At 38.5% G+C, this 15,356-nt stretch overlaps 1 protein-coding gene across 1 annotated transcript; it reads right to left on the bottom strand.

Moving 5' to 3' along the window:
- Window positions 1-7,226: 7,226 nt before the first annotated feature.
- Window positions 7,227-8,985, bottom strand: tmem70 (transmembrane protein 70). The gene is made up of 3 exons (XM_087811159.1): window positions 8,768-8,985; window positions 8,465-8,558; window positions 7,227-7,733 (listed from the first exon to the last, which is right to left on the bottom strand). Exons 1-3 carry the CDS (start codon window positions 8,924-8,926, stop codon window positions 7,291-7,293), a joined length of 696 nt encoding a protein of 231 aa, XP_087667285.1. The 5' UTR covers window positions 8,927-8,985; the 3' UTR covers window positions 7,227-7,290.
- Between the last annotated feature and the right edge of the window lie 6,371 nt (window positions 8,986-15,356).

Raw genomic sequence — 15,356 nt, 5'->3', positions numbered from 1 at the left:
GTTTTAAGTCAAGATCTACTGAGCTCAGGAAATTGAACACTTTTTCATGAAGCTTCATCAGCATTATAAATAATTTGTGTTGACCCTAAACGGAGCTTTGCACTTCATTTTGAGGTCTTAATGTGCAGTTTTACATTTGATTGTTTTGTCAATATATTTGTTTTGGTTTTGTTTAAAATAAGTAATGTACTTTCAAAGAATACAGTGGCCACTGTAGCCACCTTTCGATACGTTTTGGACGAAAAGTAATTTATTCATTAACAATACTTCTATTATACTACTAATATCTCTTTCTTTCTGTCAATTTATCTAAAATGAATCTTCTTCAAGTTCTGATAATGACTTCTACTTTATTAACTTTATTTTATTGAAATGTTCGTTGGCCAAGAATTCAAAATAATTAAAAAATGCAATCTCAAAAGTGAAATCTATAAAATTCTAACAGTTCAGCGATGTGTGGGTCTTGGGTGAGAGTGAAGGGGGGGAGTAGGTAAGCAACAAGACAGTGATGGTGGTTCAGAGAACAGACGTGCAGAACTGTGGTTTTCAATTGTAGTCCTCAAAGACAGATTTAATGGCAGCCGTCGGTGTGTTTCTGGCCGGGTTGTCGAGGGACTAGAATCATGTTGGTATTTGAAGCTCTTCCTTTCTAAGGCCTCTAACACTCCTCTTCCTGCAGGAGGGTCCTTTAGGTCCTCACCCATGGCCCCTCTTGCCCTTGGATCGAGGAGTTGTCAACACAAATATCCAGATTTTTTTTTTTTATGATGGTAAAATATAGTGATGGGCTGATAAAGCTTCATGAAACAGTGTAAGAATTTTCTCAGTAGATGGCAGTACTGGCTTTTAAAGTGATAGGTTTTATTAAAACAGTTGCTCAAGTCAAAGATTATACATCATAGAACGACATCGCAATAGGAACTCATGAGGCTTCATCAACTCATCACTAGTAAAAATGTTATGTCTTTGCAGTTTTTAATATGTTTTATCGTTGAGATTTGATTTGTATCATAATATTACAAACCACATCTCTATTGTTGACCGTGATACTTTTACAATGACCATCCAACTTAAAAACAAAGAAAAAAAAAGTTGATTCAGCAACATTAAAGCTTCATTTACTTTCTATATACACACTACAAATCCATACTATATTCTTTATTAAAGTTTTTTTTTATTTTACTTTTAGTGCCTTCCTCCAATGTTACAGGTTGAAAAAAAAGAACGATTACTCTTATTCTACAAAACGAAGGTTTGAAATGATTTTTTCCTGTTGATTATTGTTTGTGAGCTTTCTTGGGATTTCATGGAAACTGGTTAAATATTATCATATTTTTGCATAGTTTCATATAAACCCAATCAACCTGAAACACTAGTATGATCCTATATAAAGTGCAAATTGTTTTTATGTACACAAATACACATTTTATTTAAAAAGAAATACTTGGAAGATAAAAGTTGTTTAGGTTGTTTGCATGTCAAGGAGTTTTTTTTCTCTCTTATGTTTTTATTCACAATATTTAATTTTCAACATGTATTTTAATTGATCAGTTATTGATTAAATTTTAATATTATGAATTGAATGTCTTACATTTTATGAGTTATTGTTTGATTCTAATTTTGGCACTGATCCTGTTTTTATGTCAGCATGTTTGCTTGTAATACAATAAAATACAGTGGTATGAAAAATTTTGGGCACCCCTGTACATTTTCATGATTTTCCTTTATCATTGGTTGTTTGGATAAAAAATTCCAGTTAAATATATCGTGTAGGAGAGAAACACAGTACTATTTGAGAAGTGAAATAAAGTGTATATGATTTACAGAAAGTGTGCAAGAATTATTTAAACAAAATTAGGCATGTGCATAAATTTAGGCATCACAAAAGAAAAATTATTCAATATTTTGTGCGTCCTCCTTCTTCAGAAATAACAGCCTCTGAACACTTCCTAAAGCTTCCAATCAGGGTCAGGATTCTGGTGGAAGGTATTTTGGACCATTCTTCTTTACAGATCCTCTCCAGTTCAGTCAGGTTTGATGGTTTCCGAGCATGGACCGCCCGCTTTAAATCACACCATAAATTTACAATAATATTCAGGTCTGGGGACTGAGATGGCCATTCCAGAATGTTATACTTATTCCTCTGCATGGACGCCTTAGTAGATTTTGAGCAGTGTTTGGGATCATTGTCTTGTTGAAAGATCCAGCCCCGGCGCAACTTCAACTTTGTTACTGATTCCTGGACATTGTTCTCCAGAATCTGCTGATATTGAGAGGAATCCATGTGCCCCTCAACTTTAACAAGATTCCCTGTCCCTGCACTGGCCACACAGCCCCACAGCATGATGGAACCACCACCAAATTTTACTGTGGTCAGCAAGTTCTTTTCTTGGAATGCTGTGTTCTTTTTCCGCCATGCATAACGCCCCTGGTTATGCCCAAATAACTATTTTAGTTTCATCAGTCCACAGCACCTTATTCCAAAATGAAGCTGGCTTGTCCAAATGTGCTTTAGCATACCTCAAGCGACCCTGTTTGTGGCGTGTGCAGAGAAAAGGCTTTTTCCGCATTACTCTTCCGTAAAGCATCTCCTTGTGTAAAGTGCGCTGAATAGTTGAACAATGCACAGTGACACCATCTGCAGCAAGTTGATGTTGCAGGTCTTTGGAGCTGGTCTGTGGGTTGACTGTGACTGTTCTCACCATCCTGCGCCTCGTTTATCTGAGATTTTTCCTTTTCCTAACTATAACTGTGCCTGTGGTCTTCCATTTCCTCACAATGTTCCTCACAGTTGAAACTGAGAGCTTAAATCTCTGAGATAGCTTTCTATATCCTTCCCCTAAACCATGATGTTGAACAATCATTGTTTTCAGGTCATTTGAGAGTTGTTTTGAGGCTCCCATGTTGCCACTCTTCAGAGAAGATGCAAAGAGGAGAAACACTTACAATTGGCCTCATTAAATACCCTTTCTCATGACTCACCTGTGTATGGAGGTCAAGGGTCACTGAGCTTACCAAACCAATTTTGAGTTCAAATAATTAGTGCTAAAGGTATTAAAATCAATAAGAAAAGTAAAATCATATAAACTTTATTTCACTCCTCAAATATCACTGTGTTTGTCTCCTATAAGATATATTTAACTGGATTTTTTTGTATCCAAACAACCAATGATTTATAAAGGAAAATCATGAAAATGTACAGGGGTGCCCAAACTTTTTTATTTTTAAACTCTTCTGAAAAAACAAAGAGAAATGTAAGTGTAGTGTGTTGCATTAATATTAAACACTGAACATCTCAACTCTATCTCACTGCTAATAACCAGAAGCAGAAGCAGGAAATACAATGTGAAAAAAAAAAGCAACCTTCAAAAACATGTTGAGGTGCCTGGAGGAAGATGAGGAGGAGGACCAGCAAAGTAAAAGAACTTGTCTGCCAGGGGTTGCTAGGCTGCCGCTTTGAAGTTACAGATTTGCTGAAGAAGAGGTTGAGATTGCTGGACGGCACATCATCTGTATAACAAAAGTTGTTTTTTTTAATCTGAAAACATGTTGTTGTTGCACTAATCATCCAAAACAACGACTCCAACATTAGCATCCTGGTCTGTGTCAAAAGTAGATCCATACTATCTCCACCTATGTTGTAACTGTACATGGGGCAGCAGTGTACATGTGTGTGGGGGTCCCATTTACCCCCCCACCCCACCCCCCGACAGAGATGCTCTGACTCTCAAGTGTGAAAGTTGGCTCCACTCAGCTGAGACCAAAATAGTGAGATGGCCGACAGCTGCTGGCCTGCCCGGAGACGGCATTACACGGTGGGGGGTCAGAAATTAGAACTTTTCAATAAAGACTTATGAACACCATCGATCGTGGTACTCGTCTTCACTTACATATGTTTTTAGAAGATCAAAGATGGTTGCTTTGGCTTGTAGACCCTCACACACTCTAAATGTGTCTCACAAAACATGGTCTTAAACAAGGCGTGGTGACAGAAACTTTGTTTGGAGAACACTATCTGGACTTTTTTCACATGGTTTTTACATCTGGGTCATTGTCGCGTTTAAATCGCTCAGGGTAAAAGATTAATAGTGCCATCTAGTGGGCTCTGAAATGATGACAATGTGTCATGAAGCTTCATCAGTCCATCAATATACTTCTTTCAATTTTGTCATAAAACTGTATTTCTAATGCATTTCTATCAACACTTTTCAAACCTTGGTTTAAATTGCTACACGTGGTTATAAATGTCATACATTATATAAAGCCTTGGAAATGCATTATAACGTCTTAAATGTGAACCCCTTCATCGAAAGGGTGAGCGCAAGATCCTTAAAGGTCAAGTGGCATCAGATCCAGGGAGCTAGTGACATGTGAACTAGAGACAGTTTCGAACCTTGAACATGTCCGTATACTCTCTGCCACTCCAGTTTCACTAGTCATCACTTGTGTATCTCTGGGACACACAAGAGCAGGACAAGTGACAAATCAGTACTTCTATCGTAAAGCTTTTTAAACTTCCATTTCAATCTTTCTGTTATAGTCCAAAATGTAAATTACATGATATGTGTCCGGACAGTTTAAGTACGGGGATGTAACAAAATCCATTAATCATCCAAACCTAACTTTCCTGTCAGACAACAAATATATTGAAGATCCAATCAGATCCATAACAGACAAACAGCGTTTGGTAGTTAGTGACCGTAATCAGGGATTTAACTCATGCATGTCGCAGACGAAGATCAAAACATCACTTGTATTAATGAGGTAACCTCTCTGTGAGGGAATATAACTTTTATATAACAAGTGTTTACATATTTCGATATTTTAGCCGTTTATTAATATATATTCTTAGCTTTTAAGATTACTTTAAAAATACATATTAATCCAGTGCGAAACACGTTTTTCAAAGTCATCCGTGTACTGGCTGCAAAACAAAAACGCAAAATGAATTAAATTGGTCATTTCCAATTGTGACAAAGATTATTTTAGTACATTCTTAAATCATCACTCGCTCGGGAGCAGGTGTAGAGCACCATCTAGAGGCTGATTGTGGTAGTTCATCTTAATACAGTAAGTAAGTAAGTAATTTGTATTTATATAGCGCTTTTCCAGACCAGGGTCAAAAAGCGCTTAAACAAACAAAACAAAATTCAATAAAATATATACTTTAAAGGTCAAGAAAATACTGAGAACAGAAAATCAAGCCTGAACAAATAAAAACGTCTTAAGATGTTTCTTGAAGGAGTCCGTAGATCCATCAAACACAGAGAGAGAGGAAGATCGTTCCAAAGTTTAGGAGCAACAGCCTGGAAGGATTTCTCTCCTCTGGTCCTGAACCGTGTGCGAGGAACCATCAGCAGATTCTGATCCACAGACCTAAGAGCCCGAGCTGGGGTGTAAGGCTTGATCGGATCAGTGATATAAGGAGGAGCCTGACCATGAATAGATCTGAAAGTAAGAACCAGAATTTTAAAGTTGCCCCTGAAAGAAACTGGAGGCCAGTGAAGAGTTTTAAAGATCGGAGAACTGTGAGTTCTTCTACTTGAGCGAGTTAGAATTCTGGCTGCAGAGTTCTGAATCAACTGCAGGCGAGACAGCACCTTCTTGTTAAGACATTAAAACAAACTGTTGCAATAGTCCAGACGAGAAGACACAAACATTTTTCTCAGTTGAAGGAAACAGTTTCTGGTCAGTTTTCTGCAGTGTTGAACTAGAGACATGTCTTTGTCAAATACAACACCCAGGTTTCTCAGGCTCAGTTTGACAGACTGACCCAAGTCACCCAAGTACCGACTCAACCCTGGAATTTTTATCATCAGGAACAATCGCAAGAGTTTCAGTTTTGTCCACATTTAGCTGTAGTGTTTTCACTCAGCCATTGTTTGAATTCTAGCAAACAATTGACTAAGGTTTTCAGCCTCTGGGCCTCAGTTGGATCAAAATAGTAGTAGAGCTGGATGTCATCAGCAAAAATGTGATAAGAAACATCAGGAAATCTCTGAATGATTTTACCGAGGGGAATCAAGTACAGCAAAAACAATAAAGGACCCAGAACAGAACCTTGAGGGACTCCACACAAGAGATCTGCCGATTCAGACCTCATTTGATTGGCAGATACACTGAAACTGCATCCAGAAAGGTATGACGAGAACCACTGTAACACAGACCCAGACAGTCCCACTTCATCCCTCAGTCTTCTCAGCAGGATCTGGTGATCAACTGTATCAAAGGCTGAGGACAGATCCAAGAGAACCAGAACAGTGAATTGATCCGAGTCAGCCGACATCATGATGTTATTGGACACTTTCAGTAAGGCTGTCTCCGTAGAGTGATGTTTACGGAAGCCAGACTGAAACTTCTCAGGGATGTCGCTCTGATCCAGGAACAAAGACAGCTGCTCAGACACCATCTTCTCCAAGATCTTGGACAAGAAAGGGAGCTTAGAAATAGGCCTGAAATTACTGAGGTCAGTCGGGTCTAAGCCTGGCTTTTTGAGCAAAGGCTCCACAATGGCATGTTTAAATGCACTGGGAAAAAACCCTGTGGAAAGGGAGAGGTTCACCATATTGGGAAGGACGTCATCTGAGCAAGAGGAGGGTTTCATCTTGTTCACTACTGCCGAAATAGCACCAAGAGATACAGCACTGTAGGAAGACCAAGAAGAAGAGAGGGGCTCAGAGACAGCAGGGGTTCCAAAAAAAAAAGGGGGAGAGATTTTCTCTTTGATCAATTAAATTTTGTCAATGAAAAATCTCAACAATGCACTGCTGTCAGCTTCACAGAAGACAGGGGTGATTTGAGGAGCAGGAGACACAAGAGAATTAATCGTGTCAAACAACACTTTGGGGTTTTTCTTATTTGCTGCTACCAGTTTTCTAATGTAATCAGATCTAGCAGTTTCTACCATCTCATTGTAAGAAGACATCAGATCCCTGAGGTGAAGTCTGTGCACCTCAAGTTTAGCGGATTTCCAGAGACGCTCAGTCTTTCGACAAAGTCTCTTCAGACTCAGGAGATCTTCATTTGTCCAAGGGCACCGTGAACTTTAAAATGAAAGATGAAATGACTTTCTTTTTTTACTTTGTAACATACTCGCATTAATAAACTTGAAAATAACATTTGCAAATACATTTGTGTTTTAAATATTGGGCTTTCATTTTGTCAATCAAAGAAGGCTAAACTTGTATCAGTCAGAATGTGGGGAAAGTATTCAAGAGCCATCTTGCTGTAAGATTAGATTAAACTTTATTTCTAGCAAATGACCAGCAGGCCTGAAGGTTCGAACTCGTCTCAGTGTGCCGGTTTGTCAATGTCGTCTGAGTCAAAGTTAAACGGTTTGTCGTAGCCCATGAGGTGGTTGTAGTCCTGGGGCATGTCGAAGAACTCAGGGGTCACCAGCATCCCCATCTTGTCCGCATAGAAGGTGGTGAGCATGCGGCTCACGCCCGGTAACCGGACCTGGTTCTGGTGGAAGACAGTCTTGCGCTCTCTGAGGAAGGCGTTGACGGTGACAGCCGTGTACGTGTCCGTGTCTGGGCGATGGTAAAGTCTGACCACGTATCCTTTCGTGACCAGGTGGAGGAGGATGGGGGTGCAGAAGGTGAGGAAGCCAATGAAGCTGCCTAAAATCACCTCCAAGACGATGCCGCCTGTTCCCAATCCTGTCTTCAACAGGATTTGAGGAAAAACAAGAAGGCTGCAGCCACTGCTGGTGTAGGATAACATCTTCACCCCTGCATGGAAAGAGAATACCTCAAATATTATAATTCATACACCAACATGTAAATATATATAATAAAACCTGCATAGCCAGATATCTATTTGATGACGATTTACAGAAGTTTGGTTATTTATTTAAACATTAGACTTAATGTGAACACAGGTTTACTTTCAGGTGCGTTTGTTTGAGGTTTCACTATTCATTAAGTAAAAGTAAATCAAATGCATACAATAAAAGTATACATTGCACGACAGGGACTCAATCTTTATAGAAGGATATTTCACTTAATCAGGGATTGTTTTAACATTGTTTTCCTCTTAGTTTTTATTCTGATTTGTTTTTTCCAGACAAGATCCAGGGTTTTCTCTTGAGTGTGACTATATATGAAAAAAAAAATTCCATTGCGCTTTGCAGAGATGTAAAAACAAAAATAAAAACTCAAAATTAAATAATAAAAAGACTTTGGAAGCAATTTCCGGTGCTGGGAGAGCATCTTTTATCTTAACATGTTTATGAAGTGGTTATTTTATTTGGCTGTCAAAACACAACAATAAACCCACTAATATAATCAAAGTCTTATAGTTTGGAACAATAAATAAATGGAAGCAATTTTTCAGTAAATGAGAAACCAGTGGGGAAAAAAAACATGTAGCAAAAATGGGGGAAATAGACAAGTTTTATTTATGGAATCTATCATTTAATCTTAATATTGATTTTAGTGCAACATTTTCCTGGAAGTCTGACCTCGGATGACATTTCCAAGGTTGGCCTTATAGACGAGGTCCCCCTCCTGTGGCTCTGCTGTCGTGCAAAGATAGCGGGGTGAAGGCGTCACTGGCTGTAACAAAAACACGTGTATTAAGTATACTGTAATCCAAATGATAAACCATGAAGAACCTTCTCAAACCAGGTGGTTTGTTTATGTCACGATCAACCACTGTCAGTCACAGTAATAAATAATATATCATATGTATTTGGTTCTGCATCACGTTATCCTCACATAGTTGCTCAAAATTCAACATTTTATCTGGAGCTTGCATGTCATACCTGGAGGTTCCGGGTGAGCAGTGGGACACCGACGACACGTTTTATTTCGGTTCCGCTAAAACGAGCTCCATATCCCGGTGCCGTCAGCAGGCTTCTCCGGAACGAAGAATGAATCACCGCAGAAGCTCGCAGTCCACGGAGAAGACTCACGGACATCATTTTGGTGATGTTGTCAAGGACCTTGTGCACCGACGGATTGATTTACTTCCTCCCTTTACTTGTCGTTATTTACTCGCCATAGATCACTACCGCCGCCTAGTGAGCAGGAAGTGTATTTATCAGGATTGCCAAAAGATCATGAAATATGTCCCTTAAGAAGATGAACCCACATATAAAATGAAAAATATAGAGATCATTTTTGTTTTACATAAATGTCAACTGTTTAGATGATATAGCGTGTTTGTTTTGGATTTAACTGTAGTACTTAATTTTATACACTAGAGGGTAGCATTGAACTACTTTGTTAAGGGTCGAAGCATCATTTTAAAAAGTTTTAAATGGTAACATCTGAAGCGCATACAAAACCTCAAGAGGATTACTAACCAAACCCCCTGATAATTGATGCATGTTGTATTTGTTGTGTACTATTGTCATAAATCTAGGTGGTGTGTTTATATAAATCTACTCTGAATTCTTGTCATGTTGTATATTGTCTTTATTACTTAAATGACAACTAATGTGTTGATTTGAGTGTGTCGTAAACAGTTCTTGGACCTCTATTGTACTCATCAGTATGTGTCTGTTTGTACAATACTCTCTTTTCATTGAAATACTTACATTAGAAAATGTGCTTAAGCCCCGCCATCAGAAACAGTTATGTTTTTTCTCAATATTTAATTTTGTTTACGGTAATCACACCAACTCTGCTTTGATAAACAAAGCTGGGCGTGATAACAGGAGGAGTGAAGACCATTATAATGTCATAATGGACTCCGCTCTCTTAACCTCTCGTTCGCTGAGATTTCAGGCCGGGGTGAACTTAATAAAGTAATAACTTCAAAACATCATCATGATGAGGGACTTGCTGCATCTTGGAGAGGAAGACTTTAAAATTTGAAACATGGGAGTGAGTCAGGACAGTTGGGTTTTCACATTAGTTGCCCTAAAGGGTATTTCTTTATTTTTGCATGGGCCAACAAAATAAATATTTATTTATTTTTTAATTTTAAAAGTTTTGAATTGATCTTTTAAATAAGGTTTTTGTGAAGTTTGAATATTGGAAAAAGAAACTGTATCAGTATCATAGTATAGTAGCTCAAAATCAAGGCTAATACAGCAAACAAGTACCATGCTAGAAAATAACAACAATGCTTTATGAAGCTTCATCTACCCATCACTACTTTCATGTCATTAAACCCTTCGTGTTTTCTTAACACTGTAACAGTGCCATCAATGTATTGAATGGTTAAATTAAACATTTTTCTTCCGAGCAACATCTGCCAGCTCTGACTGAGGGATCCCAAAACGCTCCCAGTGAAGAGATATAATATCTCCACCTGGTCCTGGGTCGACCCCTTGGTTTCCTCCCAGCTGGACGCTCCTAGAACACCTCCAAAGAGAGGCGCCCAGGGGCATCCTCAAGAGATGGCCGAACACAAAAACAATGTATTGGTCGATGGTTAATTTCATATATGATTTAATAAATCATTGAATTAATCTCATGAAGTGAGTCTGTGTGTGACAAAGCTGCGAGTGCAGAGTTGTCACACTCCTGCTGGAGGGATTTTAGTTCCCTCGCGAAGAACAGTAGCCTATCTGGAAAACTATTTAATATATAATTTACTGTATAATCGAGAATGCATTGAGGTTCAACAGAAATAAAACAGAATGTGTCCTTTTCCAACATGTTTTACTTTTAATTTTAAAGAAAACTGAGATTCTATTCATTGTTATGAAATTACAAAGACTCTCTGGATTTTAAAGTATACATTAACAAGTCATTGCTTTATCTGCGATAATCATTTTTACAAGGGCCTCATTCTTGGTGGAGAGTCCCATTACTGAACAGCTGGAAGACTGAGGAGATTTTCTTACAAATTAGATTTCATTATTCTCCACCTGAGAACCAACACTGCAAGACAGAAATGAAAGTAATTGTTAAACAGATTGGAAAGACTTGGATTTCGTGACATTCACGCACCTGCGTAGGTGGATCTGGATGTCATTTTATCTCTTGGCTGGAATTAGGAAGTCATTTTATTGTAATATGATGTATATCCCTCAAACAGACGGATCATATAACTAAACTAATCAGGTTTTGTAGTATCACATACATTTTATTGGACGCCTCAAATGATCCCTGATAAATATCAGTTCTAGTGTTCATGATGAAGTCATGACCGATTAAAGAAAAAATACAAACTACTTTCTTACTACTTACTTTTCTTAATTAACTTTAAAATGTAGTTCACACATATCTTAATCATTTAAAACCAGTGAGCAATAATAATTAAAACAAACAATTCTATAAATACTAAATTAATTCTTATAACTAAAGAAATGTTTGAAAATACTAAACTCAAAAAAAACATTTCAAGTGTAAAACTGTCTACAGAGAAGATCGCTATAGTTGTTGTCGAGAGGAAGGATACTTGTCACTAGTGATGGTCTGATGAAGCTTCATGAAGCAGTGTCATGTTGTTTATAGGTCAGTAGGTGGCGCCATCCGTTTAAAAATGATGTGATGTTTCATTACAACAGTTGTGCAAAGCAAAGGAAAATAGTGCAGAGACCGCCATCTGGTGGACTCTGAAAATAATGACATTGCTTCATGAAGCTTCATTAGACCATCACTACTTGTCACTGAGTCCTCTAATCTTAATTTTCAGTAATAACAGCAAATACAGCTGGTAGAATTTATCTTTAAAGATAAATAAAACCCTGAACATAATTACAACACAATATTATCAATAGTAGCTGAATTTACATCCTGGGACACCAGTGATGGGCTGGTAAAGCTTCATGAAACATTCCATAATTTTCTATGCCGCTTAATCCTAATTTTCTTCAGGCAGGAGGCGGGGGACACCCTGGACAGGATGCCAGTCTGTCACATGGCAGATAAAGACAGACAACCATTAACACACACTCACACCTACGGACAATTTCCTCATCAACCTCTGTATGTTTTTGGACTGTGGGAGGAAACCGGAGTGCCCGGAGTAAACCCACGCAACTCGGGGAGAACATACAAACTCCACAAAGAAAGGTCAAAAGTCGTTTCCCTCTTGACCTGGAAGCGAACTGGCAACCTTCTTGCTGTAAGGCGATTGCACTAACCAACAACGTGTGCCCGCATCATGAAGCAGTCATCATTTACTGATCTCAATAGATAGTGCTCTTGTATTTAGCGGTGGTGGATCTATGAATATTCATAAAGGTTTAACCTGACTATGTATAGCAGTTCCTAAGTGAGACAACTATTGTAGCAATTATGATTTAAAAACAGATTAAAAAGCACTTAATGTGCTGATTTAAGTGTCTCTTAAATTGTTCCAGGACCTCTATTACACTCATCAGTATGTTTCTTTTTGCACAAAACTCTCATTTAATAAAGATATTTACATATTTAGAAAATACGCTTAAGTCCCGCCCACTTAAAATGCTCCATTTCAGGTGAGACGAAATCTCGTCTGAGCAACGGACGAGATTGGTCACAAAAAAAAACGAGTTGCATTCGAGGACTCACGTAAATTTCAACTTAAACCTGAAACTCCCGTTTTGTACATTATAAACGAATAATAAAAATAAGGTTTGATGCTTAATGTACACATTACAAAAACACCTAAAGGCAGAAGAAACTCTCACCATGTTTACATACATATTTATTTTGTTTCACAATTAACATGTAGGTACTAAACTGATTTAGGGCTTCTAGTGGAGGACACCTCCACCAGAGTGATGTCAGAATGTGTAATTTAAACCGTAATCTTGTTTGGCGAGATTTCAGACGGGAGAGAACTTTATTGAGTATTAACTTCAAAACAGAGCAACGTCATGATGAAGGACCTACTGCATTTTGAAGAAAACAACTTCAACATTTACAACATGTGAATATGTCAGGAGAGTTGGGTTTTCACATTAGGTGCCCTTTAATGAAATTACATTTGGTCTGAATGAAAATGTTTCACGTCGTTCTTTCTCTTGGGACGATTGATCCGATGTGGCGTGTTTTGAATGAAATGAGGATCAAGAGGTGTGGATTATAGCAATCTTCAAGGAGCTTTCTCTGTGAATGTTTATCAGAGCTTTAACTTTCATGCTCTTTAGTGTTGGAAAGGGAACTTGAGGTATTGAGGTAAGTTAGCATCCTTTACCACTCGTCTACTGCCCAGTTGAATATATTTTTATCTGATATGGAACTGTTTTATTTGGACGATTGTTTTACAAACAGGTAGATGGTGCAGAAGTTTCTTCTTCATTGAATTATTCTGATTTTAATTTCTGGAACAACTGAAGATACATCTGATAGGACACGTTTGATAATCAAAACATTACGTTCTAACATCAATTTTTTTCTTAGTCATATGATAAACACAGGAGATACTACTGATTGTGTAATCATAGTTTGAGGAACAGCGTTGTCTTTTCATTTATTTCAGGGCAGAAGATGGACGGATGAATAAAGAGATACAGTTTGTAATTATCTTGATGATAAAGAGAAACTACTTTGGTACATTTTCAACATCACTAGGGAAGATAAGTAACAGCAATAATGAAGTCAGCCGCGTCATCCTGATATTAAACTCTATATTGTGACATCTTCATTAAATTGTTCTTTTTTTTTTAACAGCAAGTCAAACGATAAAGACACACACACACACACACAAACACACGCAACCTACGCCGACATTTAGCATAGAAAATTGAATTGCCAAACCATGTTGACGTACGTAAGGCTAATTAAACAAGCCATTGAAAGGTGTGTGCACACAGAAGCAGGTGTGTGGAAGTGTGCAAATGTGAACTTATAATTACAACAAGATAGTTGACACCGTCTGGGGAGCGTTTGTACTGGGGTGACACACACCTCCTGGACGGTGACTTAACACGCCGCCATTTCATTTTACTCCCCCATGCAACACATATCTGTAAGGTTATTAACTGTGTGTGTGTGTGTGTGTGTGTTTGTCTGAGGATAACAGCTTCAGGTGTCACAGCATATCAGTCCTGTTTTATTAGACCCTGACTGTAACAAGTAATTAAGTTCCCGCTGAGAACATGTTTGCTCCTCCGCTGATGTCATAAAGAGAGAGATTAGCGAGTGGCGGGTCACGATTTACTCCCCCCAAAGGCGTCGTGTGTGAAGCAGAGGGGATCTAATGACTGGACTCGAATATGGAGATGCAGGAAACACTTTTGAAGTCTATGTAAAGAAAACCTCATAAAACATGTCTTTATTGTTGTATACTTTGTTTTCATACCAAATGTTTTCCGAAATTAAAAACAGATGTTAAATCAGATGAACCTTTTGGACACTGCAATGGCCGCGGAGTGCAAAAGCAATGTACACAGTCTTGAAACAAATTCACAAACTCTTTTCACAAAGTCAATTTCACTAGTTTACATGTAAAACTTCTTCAGTTGACGTAACCAAGACAAGCATTCTGAAGCGTCAAGCGTCACCGCTAGTGATGGGTATAAGAGGCCATGTGATCCAGCTGTGTAGTGAAGACACTGTATCATGATACAGTGTCTTCACTACAAAGCTGTATCATGAGGCCTCATCAACCCGTCACTGGTCACAGAAATTATAAGTTATTTTTTTTATATCTGTTACTACCCAGTTCTAAAAGCCTACTAATAGCAGGCTTTTGGGATACACTTACACCTAATATTTTGAGTACACAAGTGTGTCCACATTGAGCAGTGTGCGAAAATGTAGTGCGCAATGAGCACTCAATTGGCGCAGTCAAATGGCCAGAACATCGAGTGTGGATCAATGGACACTTTCAACCCATAACCGCTGCCATCTTAGTGACGCAGATGATGTTAAACCGAAGATAAATGTCTCGAAAAAACACACAAAACCCGACAAAACAACACAACAACAGTAATAACAAAATGAAAGACAACTTAATAACTTCTTTCTATTGGCGAAAAGCGCTGTCAAGTTTTGGCAATAGGGTTCCTACAGCTGGTTGCAATCAGCGTTAAAAAGTAGAAGAAGAAGAAGCTGTCGAGTCATTTTCAGTAAGTGTGTAACGGCAGTGTTTGATTTGAGGCGGTACTACCAAGACAAAATTTGAGCACTGCCCAAGTAAGTGCACTGTCTGATAGTGTACTGTAAAGCAGTGCACATAGAGAAGTGCGCGATTTGAGAAACAGCACCAGATTTTATGACCGACCATCATGAAGTGCTACGGGCGGGTGGTTAAGGACCACATCCTCTCTGTACTGCCCAAATCTTTCGACCCGTTCTAGTTCGCCTGCCAGCCTAACCGCTCAACTGAGGATGAAATCTCCACTGCTCTCCACCGGAGTCTGGAGCACCTAGAAGACGAGAACACCCACGTGCGAATGCTATTCCTGGACTTCAGCTCAGCATTCAACACCATTATTCCCCAGAAGCTGGTATGCAAACTAGGCC

The sequence above is a fragment of the Callionymus lyra genome, chromosome 16 (assembly GCF_982586985.1).
Source record: "Callionymus lyra chromosome 16, fCalLyr1.hap1.1, whole genome shotgun sequence".
Classification (NCBI taxonomy): Eukaryota; Metazoa; Chordata; class Actinopteri; order Syngnathiformes; family Callionymidae; genus Callionymus; species Callionymus lyra.
The sequence above is the reverse complement of the archived record's forward strand: the minus strand, read 5'-3'. Positions and strand labels throughout refer to the sequence as shown.